A 19,871-nucleotide genomic window follows, 5' to 3' on the forward strand; every position below is an offset into this window, starting at 1 on the left:
GAAGGGGCAACAGAGGGGCTCTGTTTTTGTTGAGAAAGGAGAAGAAAAACTGAAGAAGAAGAAGGCTCAGGAAATAAGAATGTCATCGCTGAAGAGAGCACATAGCTTTTTCATTTAATCTATAGCAACGATATGTCATCTCTATAGATAAGGGAATAGTATATGAAGAGTTTGTTTACTACGTGCCTAATATAGGAAGTGAAATTTTTGACAACTTTTTTGGCGGTCAACTTTCCCTCCATATTTTTGGGAACCTATAGCGACGACTTGTTGTCGCTTTATACTAAAATTTTAACTGATCAGTCGATCAAATGGGGATCTATAGCGACAACACAAAATTCAGTAACAAACTTTTGGCGGTCCAGTTTCCCTCCGTTTTTTTGGGACTCTACAGCGATGACGTATCGTCGTCGTAGAGTCATCCGCTATCTCGTGTTCCCTCCAAATTCCAGAATCCCTACAGCGACGAGTCATCGCAGTAGGGTTCCTGGAATTTGGAGGTGCCTAGTGGTGTGATGTTGGCTACTCTACAACGATGGCATGTCATCGTTATAGCTAATTTATTTCAATATATTTAAAAAAAGATTTTTTCCTGGAATTCGACTACATGTAGCGACGATTTTACTGTCGTCGCAATAGATGTCGTCGCTGTAGAGTCATTTCCTTGTAGTGAAACCTCTTTCAAGGTGGGAGAGATGATGAATTTGATAGTCGGGTCGCTAGTAATGTGTTTGACTGACTAGGGCCCAGGTTGCAGAATTGAAGGGAGACAAACTTTCCAAATTAAAATTTGATTGGATTGGTTGGCAGATGACACATTCAAAAAATCTAATTAAAACTTATTTGATTCGATTCAATCTATATATTATATATTAAATTTAATTAAAAATCTATAAAAATTAAAATATTAATATAAGTAAATTTTTATTGGTTATTGAAATTTATTATGTAGCAATCTAACATACTTGATTAGATATAGTAGTTATAGTCAATATTATGTTATAATTATTTAACATTTTGTTTTTATTCATTTTTCTATTTGATTTTTTTTTTAAATTACATGAAAATTTAAAGATATTGGATCGAATTTGATGATAGATGCTAATTAGATTTGATTGTATGATAATTTTCAGACTCTAATATATAATTAGGTTGGATTAGTTAAGCTTAAAAAAAGTTGAATTGGAATCGATAGCATTGGAGCAATTTTCATATATAAAATATATTGAATGATGATTTTCATAATCTGATATATATAATTGGTTTGGTTAAATTTAAAAAAGTTAAATTGCATTGGATGACAGTGAAAGCAATTTCCATTATAAAATATATTCTTTAATGCTAGAAGATGATATTACATATATGGCATTTATTTATTCTGTATAAAGTTTCTTAACATTCCACATCCTACTTTTTCACGTTGCACGCAGTAACGCTTCTACCGTTAAAAACAAATTTATTAAACTTTATATGGTGTACTTGATTTGTTATCCCTCTAGAGCAATAAGAATTAATAATTATAAAGGTTTGAGGTTTTAACACTATATTATGATCCAGATCTTTAATTCGTTGCAATAATAGAATATATATATATATCATTATTTGTTTCGTAATAAATGACCATGTCTATTTGAATATATATATGCTAAGTGATCGAATATCGGTTCAGTTTAATTGCATTAATTCAAAGTGGATAAAAAAAACATTAAAATTATGTATGTATAGAAAAGAGCATTTAGTTTATCTACATTTTTACACACGAGCTATGTCAATAGTACCATACCGTCAAACAAAACATTTGAGTAACACTCAATTAACACCTTATGTCATTAAACTACTAACATAAGGGGTTAATTAACGTAAGACATATGTTATAGACCCCCCAAAAAAAAGTTTTAAAATAATAATAATAATAATTAATGTTTTAGAAAAAGCATAAAAAAAAAAAGACTGAGCAAAATTAAAAAAGAAAAAAAAATCTAATAAAGAAGAGAAGAAAGTACTTTAAGGCCCGAAACACAAGAACCTGTCCGCACCACAGTGTCGAGAGTTTTGTATAGGTCATTAGCGCATGGCCTAGCGGTGGGGTCATATGCGGTGCAGTGCAGGGCCAGGTTCATGGTCTCGACGATCTGGTTCTGATGAGTTGACACGTGTCCTCCGATGAGAGGATCTATCCACGTGTCGAGATGGCAGTCGGAGTAGCAGTAGCGGGCCCACTCAACAAAAGTCTCGTGCACGCCGAACTCGGTGTCGGCAGGGCTTTTTCCGGTGAGCAGTTCGATCAGGACTAGGCCGAATCCATAGACATCGCTCTTTTCTGTTACCACTCCTTTGCTTGCTTCTACACAGTATATACGTAAAGACTGAGAACCCTTTTTAGTATATTGCCACACGTGCATGGGTACATGACTCAATAGAGCCATAATTATAAATATATGTGAATGTATGAAACCCAATATTATTTATTAATCATATCAAAATCACGTGAATTACATTGACAAAGCACCATTTAATTCAATCACTAACTCAACACCGTAATGATAAAATCATACTTGGATTTTATAATTATATCTTTGACTAATATCGAATTATGTCATGTCAATATATATGACAAGTTTTCCTCACCTCAAGTAATCAACTTATCCCGGGTAAATAAATTACATACCGACGTTTCTTCTCCGGAAATTTTTGACCTAGCTCGTTTTGAATATATAGTATTCTCAACACAATATATTAGAGCTACATGTGTTTATACATATATATTATAAATTGCAACTCATTGATTATTATATAACCATAATTAATTAATTAAATTAAATAATTAATCGGAATAAGTAAAACAAAATAGGATGAAGAGTATGTACCTGGGGCAACGTAGGCTGAAGAAGTGAAACCTTTAGAGTTGGAAGAACACAGCAGTAGTCCAGGAAGGTTCAAACTCAGGCGAGGCTCATCATTATTGTCGACGACAATTTCATCGGGCGAAACATGACCCACAACGACATTTGGCGAACAATAACAATGCAAAAACCGAAGGGCTTGGGCTACCCCGATTGCAATCTTTCGTCGTCGTTCCCAGCTCAAACTCCTCAAAACTTCACTCACCAATTTCCCTTCGCAATACTCATAAACGACATATCCACCGGCCTTCTGGGAAGAACGACACACTCCCATCAACTTAATGACGTTCGGATGCCTAATCTTGCCGAACCCTTTCACATCCAACCAAAAATTCGACCCAATAACGGAATAGTTAATGTCGTTTACCTCCTTCACCACGAACTCAGTGCTGTTAATACTCGACTTCCCTTTGTACGTTATCCCTCTCCTGCGTCCCAACGAATTAAGTACGTTGTTTCCTCTTTTAGCGGACGAAACGACGTCGTTCAGTGTGACAGATTTAGCAATGTTGGAATCGAAGAACTGCACTTCCCAGACTGATCCGTCGTCGTTTTCCACTCTTTTCAGCTCCAGATCCTTTCGCTTGCGATGAATGATGACTAAAACAAAGACGACAGAAATAACTATGGCGAGAGCCGTCAAAGAGATGAAAAAACAAGTGAGGAAGAGCCTCCACGTGAAATGTTTCTTGATACTTTTCTCACATGGCAGTAAGCCGCTGGTGACAATCTCGCCGCCGCAGAGTTCGTTTCCGTCGACGGAGCTGGCGTTTATGGCGAGGAATGCTCCGGTAGGCGGCAAACTGCCGTGGAAATGATTGTGAGAAACGTTGACTTGCACGAGTGACTCAACTTGGCCGAGATTCCGAGGGATTTCGCCCGATAATTGGTTGTCCGATAAATCGAGAAAACCAAGAACTGGCATTTCGGTGATACTAGCTGGAATTTCACCGATTAGCTGGTTGTGACTGAGGTCTAAGCTCACCATTCTTTCACAGAGAGCCAATTCTCCGGGTATTTGACCGGAGAGTTTGTTGTAGCTCAAATCCAATTGCATTAGCCTCGAAAAGTTTTCAAAACTCGTCGGAATTTCTCCTGATAAGTGATTATCCGATAAGACTAAGTTCTCGAGCTTTTCGCTCCCGAATGATTCCGGAAATTTCCCAAAGAATTGGTTTCTGGCCAGATTCAGCATTTGAAGTGAAGGCATATTCCATTCCAGGGAGTCAATTCTGCCGGAGATATTGTTGCCGGAGATATCCAAGAAGTAGACCAAGGGAAATTTTGCAAGCTCAGGCGATAACTCGCCGGAGAGAAGATTGTTCTGGAGACGAACTCGTCGTAAGCTTTTGCACTGAGTCAAACGCTTAGGAATAATTCCCTGGAAAGAATTAGAAAAGAGAATGAGCTTGAAAAGCCTGCCAGAATCGCATAACCCGTCTGGTATTCTCCCTGACAGACGATTAGTCGATAGGTCCAAAACTGTGAGATTGTTTCGTTTTCCGAGGTCTCGTGGGATCTCCCCCGATAACTCGTTAGACCATAACTGAAGCACTTGAAGCCGAGGCAGCGAAGCCAAACCGGACGGAACCGTACCGGTAAGTTTGTTAGAGAAAAGATGAAGAATCTCCAAGTCCCGTAATTGACTGACTGCCTCGGGAATCTCTCTCTCGAGAAAATTATCACTGAGGTCAAGCGAAACCAACCTTCGGAGCTCAAAAACAGAACGAGGGATTGGTCCGGTGAGCTTGTTCTGGTACAGGAAAAGGTACCGTAATTGGGTTAGGTTCCCGATCGAGTACGGTATTGTTCCTGTCAGATTATTATACACAAGATCAAGATGATACAGATTTTTCAGGTCCCCAATTTGTGAAGGAATTTCGCCACTGAGGTTGTTGTAACCCAAGTAAATCAACTTCAAGGTTTTCATCAAGTTTTGTGGTATCTCACCACTCAATTGGTTCGAAGCCAGAGTAAGGTACTGTAACCCAGAAATATTTGAAAGAGATTTCGGGATTGCTCCAACTAAGACGTTACCACCGAGATCGAGATATGTTAGGCGGTAGAAGGAGCCAATGTCCTCAGGGATCGTCCCCTTAAGCATGTTGTTTGAGAGGTCAAGTGTCTCCAGGGTCGAAATTGCTCCACTCGGGATCGGTCCAGTGAAATTGTTGCTGCTCAAGTTGAGGTACCGAAGCATATTGGAGCCACCAAAGAGGTCTTCTGGGAGCTCGCCCCTAAGCTGGTTCCCCGAAAGGTCTACCGTTTCGATAGCGGGTAACCGAAATATCGTTGCCGAGAGTTTGCCCGTGAAGTTCTTTCCAGTGAGGTCGATTGAGTTGACTCGGGAGGAGTTGTTGCATGTGAGACCTTGCCACTGACAAACGTTGTTGGCTGCTGATGATGATGATGAGGACCAGTCGGATAGGTGGTTAAAGGGGTCGTTGATGGAAGCTTTAAACGACAGTAAAAGATCGAGTTCATCATCGCCATGCAGAGCGGAGATACTAGTGGAGAACAAGATCAACGACATGAATATGAACAGTGTTGGATGTGTCGTTTGAGCTGATGATCTATTGCTTTCCATGATCATTTTTCTTCTTTCTATTCTTTTTCTTCCAAATTCTTGCTGTCTAAACTCACTGCAGTTAGGAAAAAATAAAATAAAAAGAAAACTAACACTATTAATAATCACAACGTAAAACAAATTACAAGTAAGAATTTTATTTTTTCATGAAATATTAAGAACAAAGAAATACACTCACCCCGTTTATAATTACATAAAATAGGTGAATTTAACTAAAAACATTAACAATGATAACCCTGCGAAAAAGGAGAAAAAAAATAGTGGATATAAAAAGCACAAGAGTATATAATTCAATGAATTAATTAATAACGAAATCATAATTGTTGAAAAAGTTTAGGTAAAATGTCTAAAACATACCTAAATATCATAATTAAGAGGAAAAGATAAGGGGATATGGTGAGAGAGGAGAGTTTTGGAAGTAGGCTATTGGAATGGTACTGAAGGTTTGAGTTTGAGTGTTTAAATAGGGTAGATATATAGAGAGGAAATAAAAGGGTTTAGGAGAAGTGGGTAGAGAATTTGAACATAATTACGAAAATGCACCTTCAGGACACAATATAATCTTGTTTGAATACAAACGGCTGAAAGGGATACAGGGACAGTTGTTGAAAAAAAAAAAAAAAAAACTCCTGATTTTGTCGGCTTATTTACACAAAATGCCAACTCTTTTAGACTCACTGACTGACTCAGACAAAGGATTTTCATTAGTAACCGTTGAAAACTTTCCAAACATTTACATGCATGACCATATATTTGTGTGTTATGTCTCCGTCTACGTCTACTTTAGTGTCTTTCATTATTACAAATGAGATCATTTTCTGATTAATTGAGAATAAAAAAGCCTATTTACTAATGTCAATTCTTATCTATTTACAGCAGGGGAAAGTTAAAAGTAATTTTATAATTTTAAATATTCAAATATTTTGATGGATATTCTCTATTCGAAATATTCTATAGGAGATATATATAAAATTGCCTCCCACTATCTTTTTTTTTCCCTATCTGACTCAATTTACTAAGTATGCAATACTTGTTGAGGGAACTCAAGGAGACACTTCATATGGTCACCTTATGAGTACTGATTATCATAACTATCTGGAGATCTGTTAATTAAAGTCAATTCTTGAATATGTGGATGATAGAGTACGTACGTGTTGGATATACATGCTCACTACTATCCAAATAGACTCATTAAGAAGTGGATTTGGCGGAGCACAACACCGTTTATTCTATGTAATTCTAAGCAAATATTATATGCAGGTAGTGGCAAAACAGAGACAAGTTGACCCGCACTGTCAGATTCTCCAAATCCAAATGTTTTTTTTTCTTTTTCAATCAAAACAGCAATAATGATTTTTGTATATGTTCTTCTATTTTTTTTCTTTTTTTTGAAGGGAATGATTTTTGTATTCAAAATTTTCTATTTTTAGGCTCCATGATCAGATCAGATCAGATGGAATTTGACTAATCATTAATGCATCTGCCTATGTGTTGTCATTGGTTGTTTAATAATTTACTTTGTCAGACAGGATTATGCATCACAAATCATTTTTTTCAGATTATTCTTCAAACTCTTGCTTTTCGGTCGTCTATTCATATGTATAATAACTTGGTACATATATATATATATTATGATTATTTTCATATAATAATTTTTCACATGCAAGGGTTTTGAGTTTGGGGGCATCTCAGTAAATTACTTTTAACTCTAAAGAAGAACTCTCTAAGATTTAAAAGAAAAAGGTAATATTCTTCGACCCCTTTCGTTTGGACTCTTTATTATTATCTTGGATTCTTCCCCTCAGTAGTCAGGAAAAGAAATCTTTTCAGAGAGAGAGAGAGACATATAGAAAGAGAGACACACAAAAATTAAAAGTGAAGAGGCAAAGTGGAATTTGAAGAGAAAGAAGAATAAAAAGTGGGGAGTCTTTACGTTACATTAATGTATACATAGCAATATAGCCCTATAGGCTAATAATGCTCGTGCGCACACTACACAATCCTTCTGAGTTGAGTTAGTCTTATATTCTCTCTTTTTGAGTTGTTCATCAAGATTTCTTGGATTATTAATATACATATAGAGACTACTCTTTATGCTTTTAAGGGTCCCACCCTCTCTTTCTCGAAGGAATATACAGTGAATGGTCTTTATCATACCCAGCATGCTTTGCTCATCTCCATTTTCTAGGGTTTTACAACCCCCTACACACACATTAATATACATATTTTCTCATCTCTCTCCTACCCCCACCTCTTATAACCCCACTTTCTTTACAACCCTAAACTTTATGATGATAATTTAGACAATGGAGAATATGTTTTATATATCTAGTCTACATAGTCTCTTTATTCTAAGATATATTTATCAATATTGCTCTAAAGAACCTTTATTATATATATATATAAGAATAATTTCGATCTACGCCTGAATTTAGTTTCTAATGCATGTCTCTAATTTGTTTCTTTTATACCTTTAATTATTTTTTATTCTTGATAATGTTAGAGCTGAATACCTGTATAGTTTTTCAAACGATAAGATCACTAAAGAAATGTTTATATATATATATATATATATATTATGCACTTACGTAATGCGCGCGCTGTCACCATCCAGATATACTACGTATATTCATTTTTCTAGCTTGAAATATAAATTAATATACCACTGGTTTTATTTATAAAGGATTATATTATTTTAGTGCTTCACTATCTACTTATATTTTTAAATTTAAGTAATACCAAAACACTTATTTGTATTTAAAAAATAAATATAAAAACATCAAGAGTTCTTTTACATAAATATTTTTTATTCTCTCAATACCCAATTCTAGGTTATCTCTTCATAAATTAATAAAATTTATTTCTTCAAACTCTAGGAGTGTACAAAAATTATCTGAACTAATTACAACCGACTGCTATAAAAACTGATTATACAATTATGTCAAATCAGATTTTTGAAGATCCAAATTGGAGCAAATCGATTGTTGGATGATATATATATATATATGCATAAGTCCAATACAACCGAACCGATTCAATTATATATATTTATTTATTTGGAAAAAATATATATGTATTTATTTAATTATGAATATACTTATAATATATATTGGGTTTGTATGGTGTTGTATCATTTATAATATCATGAATTATTTCAATTATTTGAAGAAAAAAAATTCAGCTAAATAAATGCTCCAAGATATTTAATGGATCCAATACATAAGTAGGGGTACACATCCAATGGATAAAACCAATCAAATTCAATGTATAATTAAATTGGATCAGATCGGTTGAGACAAGTTAATTGGATTGGATGGGTTGCTAAAAATCCAATATCCAATGGATAATTGGATCAGATTGGATAGACCTAAAAACGTTGGATGTGAAGCGATGAACACCCCTATTCAACACACCTAAAAGTTATTTCAGTACAAAAAAATTATTTCTTCCAATGCATATAATTTATTATTTACAAAATTAAAGCATTTTAAAGACTTTCAATTAAACATAACTATTTTTTACGAAGAGAAAAAGTTAATTAATTTTAGTTTTTTTTTTTAAATTTTAACTCAAAATAAGAAAAAAATATATATAAACATAAATAATTCCAAATTAAAAAATATCTCATTAAAATTAAAACCATCAATTGGAAAAATCATAATATTAAATTTTCATACTTGTAAAAAATTAAAGTATATAAAATAATTTTTCTTCAAAATAACAAACAACTTGTTGACGCGGATTTTCGTCAACTAAAGCAAGAGCAATTTAAACAATTATTGTAACGCCCTGCTAATTAGGGTATGTTACCATGTGTGTTCAAAATTCATGCTGGACTCGCTAAACAAGTCATTTGGACTAAAACATGTGATTAAGCCACTAAGGGTTCAGGTATTAAAAATTTTGGTCAAGAAATAAACATTTTCATTAAACAAAACATTAGTCTTTACATGGGATCCCAAAATACAAGTTTAAAAGTTCGTTACAACCTAGAGGTTACAAAATAAGCCAGCCTAGGCGGCAAAACATGCTTCAACCCTAGCTCCCTTATGTATATCGGTCGTAGCGGTCGAGCAGACTGGATATGTACACATCACCGCCATCGCTCTCCTTACCATTACCTACACCACAAAGAACCCCTGAGCCAAAAGACTCAACAAGAAAACATAATCAGATAATTCATAGAGTATAACAGCATGCTTAGCAATAATTATTGAAACTAAACATAAACACAGTACAAATAAGCGGCCATACACTACTACAAAAAAGGGCAATTGTGTCAGTCAAACGCGTCAGTCAACGCAGTTGACTGATGCAGTTGACCAAGAATTAGCATTTGTGGCAGTTGGACACTGCCACAAATGAGGGCCCAATTGCGTCATAACGTACACTGACGCTGTTTAATGGGACCGTTTGTGTCAGTGGGGCATTGACGCAAACGGCAAAGTAAAACGCGCGTTTTACTTTTTCGTTTGCGTCAGTGAGCCACTGACGCAAACGCTCGTTACCATCAGTGGGCCACTGACGCAACTGGGTCTTCTATATTAAAACCCTCATCGTCCTAGCCGAGCCCCATTTCACTCAAACAATTTCAAACTGCGTTTTCCTCTCAAACCAGCGGCGCCCAACCGAGGTTCTCCACTTTTAGGTACGTTTTCAGCCATTTTTTTTCAATTTTAATGTTAAAATAATAATTTATATATGTTTATGAAACTTATATATAGTTTTTTTTTGAGTTTTTTTGTATTGATTTTGTTTTTTGAAGATTATAGTTTGAAAACCCATAATCTTTATTGGATTTTTGAGGTTTTCTACATCAAGAACCCACATTGCACAATTACCACAAGTAAGTGTAATTTTATTAATTTTTATGATTTAAATATAATTTTTGTGAATTTTTTTTTATAAATTGACTATATTTCAGATTTTTAATTTTTAGATAGTTGTATTAACTTTTTTTTTAAATTTAATTAAATTTGGAATTTACTATGTAAATGAGTATATATATATAGATTAATGTATATATTTTGTATAAGTTTCATTTTATTAAATGTTTAGTTTGATTATTATTAGTAAATTTTTGTTTATATTTTGTTAACTTTTTAAAATTATTTTTAAATTTTGGGTTTAATTGGTTAAATAGGTATATATTAAAATTGTTTGTTTTTTTAAGTTATATTTTATTATTGATTTAGTTAGGATATTTATAGTCAATTTTTATTTATGTGAGTTGTTAACTTTTTAAAAAAAATAAAAAATTATTTCGGGTTTAAGTAAACAAATGAGTACATATAACAAATTATTTGTTTTCTTTAAGCATTTTATTGTTTATTTAGTTACAATATAGCTTTATGATATTTTTCTTTATATTTTGTTAACTTTTTTATTATTTTTTTGTATATTATTATATTTGAGTAGGTATTTTGTTGACAACTTTGTTGGTGAGATCAAGCTTTGGAGGATTTTATATTAGAGGTAATATTTTAAACCTTAATGTATAATTAATATATTGAACTTAGTAGCATGTACGAATTATAAAATAGTGGAGATAGGATCTGGGACTGTGTGCTGCGGTGATATAAAGCTGTAATTGTGCATGTTTGATTGATTACTTGATTTGTTGTATTTATGTGATGAATATATGTTTATTTAAATTTTGGGAAATATGATAGAAATAGGGGAAATGCTGTCCAATTTTTTTTTAAGATTTAGTAATTTGGGAATTATGCATGTTTGATTGATTAATTGGTTTGTTGTGTTTATATGATGAAATATGTTTATTTAAATTTTAGGAAATATGATAGAAATAGGGGTAAAATATTAATATTGTGTGCAAGGCGTTGGATCAATATGATACACACCAAAGACTAAAAGAGTCAATCAATCTAAAAGTTTGTGTTCCTAAGGTAAGTAAATTATATTACTTATCGTATTCAACTTTTTGACATATTTCTATTATAATAACTTACTAAATATAATACTTAACTTTGGATAACTATGTTGGATAACTTTGTTTTGCTTTTTAATTTTCATTTAAACTATCGTTCATGATTTTATTTGGATGATTATTTCTAACTTATTATTTTAAATATTTTCTCATTAGTTTACGAATACGAGTCCATATTCGGCTGACGAAATCAACGAGATACGGGATGAGTGGGTGAGGAAGTTTTAGTTTAAGTAGGTTTGACACTTAGAAATTTAGAACACAAGAGTACATATATTAACTTTGATATTTGAATTACTTTTATAGTTTTGATCACAAATGTTAACTCTAGATAAATGTTTATAAAAACTTATACTGTTGTTTTTCTGTTCACTGCTATTTTTCTGTTTCTGCTGCTGTTTTTTTTGTTTCTGTTGCTGATTATTTTTATCAAAACAGGCCAGGGAAATTGGCATAAACATTTGCAACTTCCCTGGTTAATACTTTATGTGACAGTGCCCAACTGACGCAAAAAATACTCGTTTTTAACATTTGTGGCAGTGTCCCACTGACGCAAACCAGAGTGTTATTTGCGTCAGTGGGGCACTGCCACAAATGCTAGATTTGTGGCAGTGCCCCACTGACGCAAACTCCAGGCATTTGCATCAGTGGGGCACTGCCACAAATGCCACTTTGTGGCAGTGTCCCACTGACGCAAATGACACTCTGGTTTGTGTCATGGGCAATTGCGTCACATAGTACACTGACGCAAAAACTCAACTGTGGCAGTGCTAAACTGACGCAAATGACCTTTTTTGTTGTAGTGATAGGGTCACACAAGTGCGTGTTGCACTCTCATTTATTCATATGGCATCCGAGCCAGTCAAGTGCTTAGTGCACTCCCGAGGTGGCCCAGCCGTAGTGGCCTGCACTCAACACTCATAATGTCGATCACGACTCATAAGCCGAGTCTTGTAGATCCTCGACTTGTAAGTCAAGCCTTGAAGACCCTGGACTTATAAGTCGAGTTGTGTAGACCAACAACTTAAAATTCGAGCACCTTTAAACTAAGTATGCCCTCGACTAGCAGGTCAAGCTTTAACCAGATACAACAGACAAATCCTCGGCTTATTATCCAAGCTTCCTCGCCATAATAAACAATCACATAATACAGATACAATGCATTACAATATATTAAAATAGATATACTTAGCCATAATCAAAATCATGCGCATTTACAGGGCCAATGCTCAATCAAGACTATATTCAACATTTGAGCCAAGCCTTAATCATGTACATCACATACTGGGTGCAATTTTCTTACCGTTGGTCAAATTACATACTACCAACAAATGACCCTCGAGCACGATCCCTGTGTTCGAGGCCTTAGCGATGACCTAGTCACAACAACAATATATGATCTCGTGAATAACGAATGAATAAAGGCTTCCGGACCGAGTCCTAGCATCCAAGACATCGAATTCTACCGAATTGGATAGTAGGATCGATCTGGAGCCCTTAGGGTTGAGTTCCCACACTCAAAAACCCTCTCAGGGCTCAAAACCCCGTAAGCGACGCGGGCTCAAGCACCTGTGCCATGACCCGCCCAAGTTAGAGGCTCCTGCCTCCCTTTTACTGAACACACATCGCGGTGCTGCCTAATAGGCGTCGTGATGCGCCCTTGCGTCAGAGCCCATCCTTGGCCCCCTAGGTTCAAGAGGGTCGCGACACCCCAAGAACAGGGCCACGACCCAACCCATTCGAACCTAGAATTCTTGGGTTTTCCTTCAGCAAAACCCAATCAAAATCACCTCAAATCAGACCTAAAACCTCAATTTAATTCCCATAACAAATTCAACATTTTTCCAGCAACAAAACCAAACTCAAAACTTGATGGAAAACTCATCATAAATCCAAAATCCAACAAAGCCTAAAATTCTAGAAAAAGCTTCAACCACATGAAATTAAACTCAAAAAACAGAACGAATGCTTACCTACAATGGCTGGATTTTGACCCCAAGTTGCTCCTAGCTTAATCCTAGACACCAAAGCTTCAATTCCCAAGCTTTGTTTCCTCAAATTCTCAAAATCTTCAAGTCACCAAGGAGGGAGAGAGAGAGCTATGGGAGAGAGAAAGAGTAAGAACTATTCCCTATTGTTTTATGAGTGTTTCTCTAGTCCTCTACACCCTTTCAAGCTGGCTGAGTCAAGCCAAGGTCTACCCAAAAGACCTAAATACCCTTAACCCCAATTTTCCTCTCCAATACTCACAAGGGCACTTTGGTCAATTACCAAAATTCCCTCTAATTTTTAATGAACTCCCCATATCCAAATAAATCCCAACTATTTCCAAGTAACAACCATTTAACTCCCATTACCCGACCAACCCCAGTAAGGTGCTAATTTACCAAAATACCCATAGGCTCACCTCGAGTCGAGTATTTGACCCCATTAATTGTGACGTTTCCGCTAACTTGCTCACTAGGATCGTCGTGTGCCAAATAACCCAAATATATCCACATAATAATGTGATTTCAATCATACACGCACATATATACAATTATACCATCAATATGTCAAAATTACGAAAATGCCCTTCTAATAAGAAACGGGCTGACATGTATATTTAATACTCCTAAACATGCAAGCATGATTATATTATAATATAATTCACATAATGTCATGCTCATAACACATAAGCACTCAATTAGTACAATTATTGCCTCCCGCCCCCTAATTTAGGCACTAAGCCACATTAGGGAATTTGGAGCGTTACACTTATAATTGAGAATGTAAGTGCCATCTTTTTCAATATTAAAGGTTGGAAAAATTATGATTGTTGTTATATGTCTGAAAACAATTTAGATTCATCTAAAAATTTTGGTGCTATTGTCATATTTCAATTCATGTGTCTCTAACAATTTTTCTGTTAGTTTGTTAAGTTGTCATGTGCCTTCTGTATGGGTTACTTTTAGTGATGTTTGGATGATATATATGTAGGAAAATGCATATTGCAAGATGTTTGTTTATTTTCATGTAATTTACATATTATCAAACAAACATGTAAATTCCTAGAACATGCTCTTATAAAATTGATACAAAACAGAGTAAAGCATAGAAACTTACATATACGCAGCAGAACTGGAACAACTCATTCATTCAATCTCTCTAATCCTTGATTCCTTACTCTAGCGGAGTGTTATCTCAAGAGATTGAACTAGATCAGCAACACAGTCTTCATCACCAAGCCTTCAATCAACCTAGAACTAGTGTGGGCTGATTCTCAACACATGAGATAGAGATCAAGAAGAGAAGAAGAAGAGAGTGAGTGTCTAAGAAATGATTAAATTGTCTAGGTTTTCACTTACTCAATGAATCAACTGAGACTAACTTATTGAAAACGCTAAATATCATATTCCTTATATAAGCAACTTAACATGCTTTATTTAAATTTAAATTAATTAAAATAATAAACAAAAAATCAAAGCCTTGGGCTCCCACAAATGGACTTGGACCCAATCTCTTTGTTTTGAATTTAAATCTCAATTGGGCCTAAATTCAAAATATTTTTTTATTTATTTACCTTTTAATTAATTAATCAAATCCTTATTCAAATTAAGTAATTATAATTTGAAACTTGATTTAATATTATTTATTTATATTGACACCAATTTATCAATATTAATAAATTTGCCCAAAAATTATCTTCTATTCTCTAAATCTCATATTTCTATAAAATTTTCCAAAATTGACCTAGTCAACTTTAAAAATCCTAATTGATAATAAAATCAATTAATTGAGACATTCTAGATGATTTCACCATGAATTGGGACCATGAATCAATGAGATCAAGCTCCAATAAGTCACTATGAATTTATTTACAAATAATTTCACTTCCTTATTAATTCATTGTGACTCCACTATAGACTCGAAATTGAACTGTTGAATTCTTAGAACGTAATTTCCAAACCACAAATATGTTATTCATTGTTATAATCGTTACAGTCAGTTAATCCTCTATAGATGACTTACTAACAAGCTGGGTGCCAATTATCGTTTTACCCCTCATAAGTATTTTATCCTTAACTCCTACTAAGTTCCTTATAAATGATATTTCTGTGAACTTAATCACAGAAATGAGATCTCAATCATTTAACCTTTTTGACAAAGAAATTAAAGAAATCATCTTTTCACTTCTCATACAGAAGTTATAGATTTCATATCTATGAATAATACTCCCACTCAATTACACAACTAAATCTCCAAGATGTAAGTATGAGCTAGACCGTAGGGTAAGCTAGTAACGAAAAAGTAAAAAAATTTAAATATAATTAGCCTAATATTATCGCTCAGAATTAAGATTGACTTAACTTATGGTTAGCATTGTGACATTGATTAGATTCGATAACAACGATACATATTTATCTATCAATATCGATCCTAGTCCAATGTACCCATATACATCCGATCTTTTCTACTTGGTCAATGCATTGGATAAGACACCACACCCCGAATGTGTAAGTAAATCATATCGTAGATTACCATATCAGTGAAAATCCAATGCACTGATCTAATCTTAGGACTTGTTCCTTTGAACGTATCATTACAATCATAATCCATGGTGACCTAGCCATTATAATTATAACTATTTATATGTTCGGGATTTTTTAAATGTTTGTATTAATCCAATAGTCATGTAATAAAACAAACAAGCAACACAGTTTTTAAACTAAATTATTTATACTACTTTAACTGACAATATAAATTCATGTTACATGTCCGACATAGTTTTATAAGGGCATAAAATCCATAAAACTTCCACTTGCCCTTTTAAAACAAATGGGACATTTTTCTCAAAACCATCTCATTCTACATGCTTCACAATTATGCTATCTGCTTATATCTTTGTAAAGGGATATGAAAGATTGCCTTCCAATGTTATCTTCATCACCTTCACATCACACCTTCAACTTCTTTAAGTCCAATAGTTTCTTGACATTGTTTCCAATGTAGAAGATATCATCTACATAAAGGATTAAGAACACCACAATGTCTTTTTCTCCGAATTTCGCTCAACTACATTTTGTTCAAAACCATAGGTCTTAATGTTTCCATTAAACCTTAAGTTCTAGGAGCGCAAAGTTTGTTTAAGTCCATAGATTGACCTACTTGCTTGCCGACTTTCCTGTCCAGCTACTTTAAATCCTTCTGATCATTCCATGTTAATGGTCTCATCAAGATAGTCATTAAAAATTATTCGTTGATGTCCATTTTCCTTATCTCTTAATCAAGAGTTGTGGCTATGGGTAAGATTATACTAAATGAATTTTAACATGGCTACCGAAGAGAAAACTTTCTCTAAGTCAACTTTCTCTCTATGCCACAAGTCGAGCCTTGAATATCTCGACCTTTTCATTAGCTCCTCTCTTCTTCTTATAGATCCACTTGCACCCCATGGGCCTAAAGTCCAATGTCGCATACACAATATCTCAGATAAATTTAGAGTACTTAGACTCAATTTCCTAGTATTTGGCTTCGAGCCAAAGTTCCATTTTAGACCTACCCATTTCCTATTTAAAGGCCAATGGATCATTGTTACTAGTATCCCCAGCCAGCTTGTGGGTTTCACTATCCACCTCATAGGTAATAGGTTCCGAGAAACCCTCCCACTACGACAAGGCACCGTAACTTTCTGACTTGGATTAATGGTTTCTAAATCTACCTTGTTTTCATTAACTTGCGTTGGTGAAGATGGAACAATAGTTTATCATTTTTCATCTAAAACTATTTTGCTGAGAGGCTTAAAAAATCATTACTCAGTCGTTATCCAGAAAAGTAGCGTTTGTAAAGTGAAAAACTTTCTTGTCTGCTGGACTATAAAATAGACCACCTCGAGTACCTTTAGGATAGCCAACAAATAAGCAAACATCAGTTCGTTGATCTAGCTTTCCCACCTTTTTCCTCAGGACATGAGCAGGACACCCCCAACTTCCATAATGACGTAAACCAGGTTCACGTCCATTCCATAATTCTAGTGGTGTCTTGGAGACAACTTTGAGATGACACAACATTTAAAAATTGTCACATGCGGTCTAGGTAGTATGTCTCCATAAAAGAATTGGGCAAGAATTCTGTAGAGTTGAATAGCTTATCATAGAACACATATTTTCATAAACGCGCGATTCGCGCCGCTTAGAAACACCGTTCTGTTGCAGAGTCCCTGTGGCAGTTGCTTTAGAAAATTCTCCAAGTTCAATTAAATGATCTTGGTTTTGATTATCCAAATATCCTCCACCAAATCAGATCGCAAGATCTTTAATGTTTTACCTAATTTAGTTTTAAAGTCATAGCAATGAATTCTTTGAACTTCTTAACAAATTCTCAGAATTCTTATGCTTTAGGTACTTACATGAGTCTCTATAGCAATCTTCAATGAAGGTGACGAAATACTCATAACCACCCCTCGCTTGAACATTCATTTTTCTCCAACACATGTGAATATACTAGCCCTAGTGGTTCTTTGCCCCTTTCTCTTATCACAGAGAATGGACGCTTTGTCATTTTTCCCTCGAGACTAGATTCACAAACAGGAAAGTCACCCTAGGTGAGTTCCCTGAAAGGTCCAGCCTTTGTTAGTCTTTGAATCCTATCATAGAAAAAATGACTAAAGCGAAGATTCCAAAGGTACGTCATTTCTAACGTTATTGACCTTTTGTTGTTTAACAGTCCAAGGTTTAACTATCTTAAACAACGCATTATTTAGTACATAGGGTTTGTTTGGTTGCAATATGTATAGATTGCTTTCCATACATCCACCCCACAATTCACATCCATTTAAAGAAATAAGATTTCATTAATTGTGAAAGTAACTACAAATTTGTAAAGTCCAAAATTACCTAATAAGGCTTAGGGCCTAGATTAAGGGGCCACGATGGAAAATTATGGAAATTATGTTTATGTGTATCATTGTATGATTATGTGAGTTATATTATAATATGACTTGACATGCATGTTTTGGTGTATTAAATATGCATGTGGGCCCGTTTCTTATCAAAAGGGAAATTTTCATAATTTGGCTCGTTATGGGTATATTTGGCATATATGTGATATATGTGTGAGACCAAATTATTATGTGGATATATTTGGGTTACTCGGCATGAGGCTGTCCTAGGGATCAAGTGAAAGTCACAATGAGACCAATACTTCTCTCGGGGTGAGTCAAGGAGTATTTTTGGTATTTAATACATTACGGGGATATTGGGTAATGAGAATGAATATTGGAGGATATATTTGGAGTTAGCAAGACCAGGAGGGAATTCTGGGGATTTTGACTATTTTACCTATGGGGGTGTTTTTGGTACCCCGAGCCTTGGGATTTGCTTAAGGTTACTTGAGCCCTAAGTAACTTGTCATAAACAGAAGTACGTTCAAAACTCTCACTCTCCCACTCCCGTTCTCTCATTTGACATTGTCAGCATTTTCGGTGGAAACTCGAGTTTTAGGGCTTGGATTCAAGCAAGGTTAGAATCATAACGATTCTAGGGAAGATTAGAAGCTTGATAGCCGGAGGATTTAGCTAGAAAACAAATTAATCAGAGGTAATTTAATCTTTGAATTTTTGAGTTTCCGTTTTCTTTAGTTTCTTAAATTTTGATTTGGATTTCATGGGTTGGTGAGTTTTTTATCCATCAGAAATGAGGGTTTTATTGCTTCGGAGGTTCTAGGGATGTTGTGAGATTGAATAGTGAGTTTGGTACGAATTTGGGGTGATTTATGAGAGGATTTTGGACTGAGAAAGTTGATTTTGCGGGGTCGCGCATCGGCCTTGTTCTTGGACACCGCAACCCTCATGAACTCAGATGTAAGGGCGGTTTCTTGATGCAAGGTCGCGCCGTGACCCATGTCCAGTGTATTTTGGGGCTGGGTTCTCTGGTTGTGAGAGTTGCGGCTCTAAATAGTGGGGCGTCGCGGCCCTAATTGGGTGAGCTGCGCCGCAAATGGGAGTTTTTGGCCAATGAAAGTTTTGAGTGCGGGAACTCAAACCTTAGGGTTCGGGATCGATCCTACTACCCAGTTTAGTATAATTCGAGGTCCCAGAGGCTAGGACTTGGTCCATAAGTCTGTGTTTACTCATTATTGACGGGATTCTATACTTGGTTGTGACTAGGTTATCGCTAGGGGCTCGGGATCAGGATCATGCTCGAGGGTCGTTTTTATTTTACATTACACTTGGACCTGAGGTAAGAAAACTGCACACTATATGTGATGTATAAGATTAGGGCTTGCCCCGAACGTTGAATATAGTCTTGATTGGGCGTGGGCCCCTATAAATGTGCATGATTAAGATTATGCTTGTGAATGATTGATTAAGCATGTTGAATGCTCTGTTTATGGATATTTTTTATATGATGAATGCAAGTTAGCATTATATAATTGGGAGAGGCTTCACTTATTA

General features: G+C 35.0%; 1 protein-coding gene across 2 annotated transcripts; it reads right to left on the bottom strand.

The window, feature by feature from the left end:
* Positions 1-1,694: 1,694 nt before the first annotated feature.
* On the bottom strand, positions 1,695-5,945 carry LOC133803566 (leucine-rich repeat receptor-like serine/threonine-protein kinase SKM1). 2 transcript variants are annotated; one of them, XM_062241652.1, is made up of 4 exons: positions 5,848-5,937; positions 5,669-5,726; positions 2,868-5,545; positions 1,695-2,344 (listed from the first exon to the last, which is right to left on the bottom strand). In XM_062241652.1, exons 3-4 carry the CDS (start codon positions 5,494-5,496, stop codon positions 1,980-1,982), a joined length of 2,994 nt encoding a protein of 997 aa, XP_062097636.1. In that variant the 5' UTR covers positions 5,497-5,545; positions 5,669-5,726; positions 5,848-5,937; the 3' UTR covers positions 1,695-1,979. The 2 variants fall into 2 exon arrangements, with proteins under 2 accessions (XP_062097636.1, XP_062097635.1); XM_062241651.1 differs by lacking the exon at positions 5,669-5,726 and having other exon boundaries at positions 5,848-5,945.
* Between the last annotated feature and the right edge of the window lie 13,926 nt (positions 5,946-19,871).

The sequence above is a fragment of the Humulus lupulus genome, chromosome X, assembly GCF_963169125.1.
Source record: "Humulus lupulus chromosome X, drHumLupu1.1, whole genome shotgun sequence".
Taxonomy (NCBI): Eukaryota; Viridiplantae; Streptophyta; class Magnoliopsida; order Rosales; family Cannabaceae; genus Humulus; species Humulus lupulus.

Bases quoted from the DNA above. Each gene is read 5' to 3' on its own strand.
- LOC133803566 (XM_062241651.1), bottom strand. The intron at 2,345-2,867 runs GTACATACTCTT...TATACTGTGTAG, and splicing joins TTCAGCCTACGTTGCCCCAG to AAGCAAGCAAAGGAGTGGTA.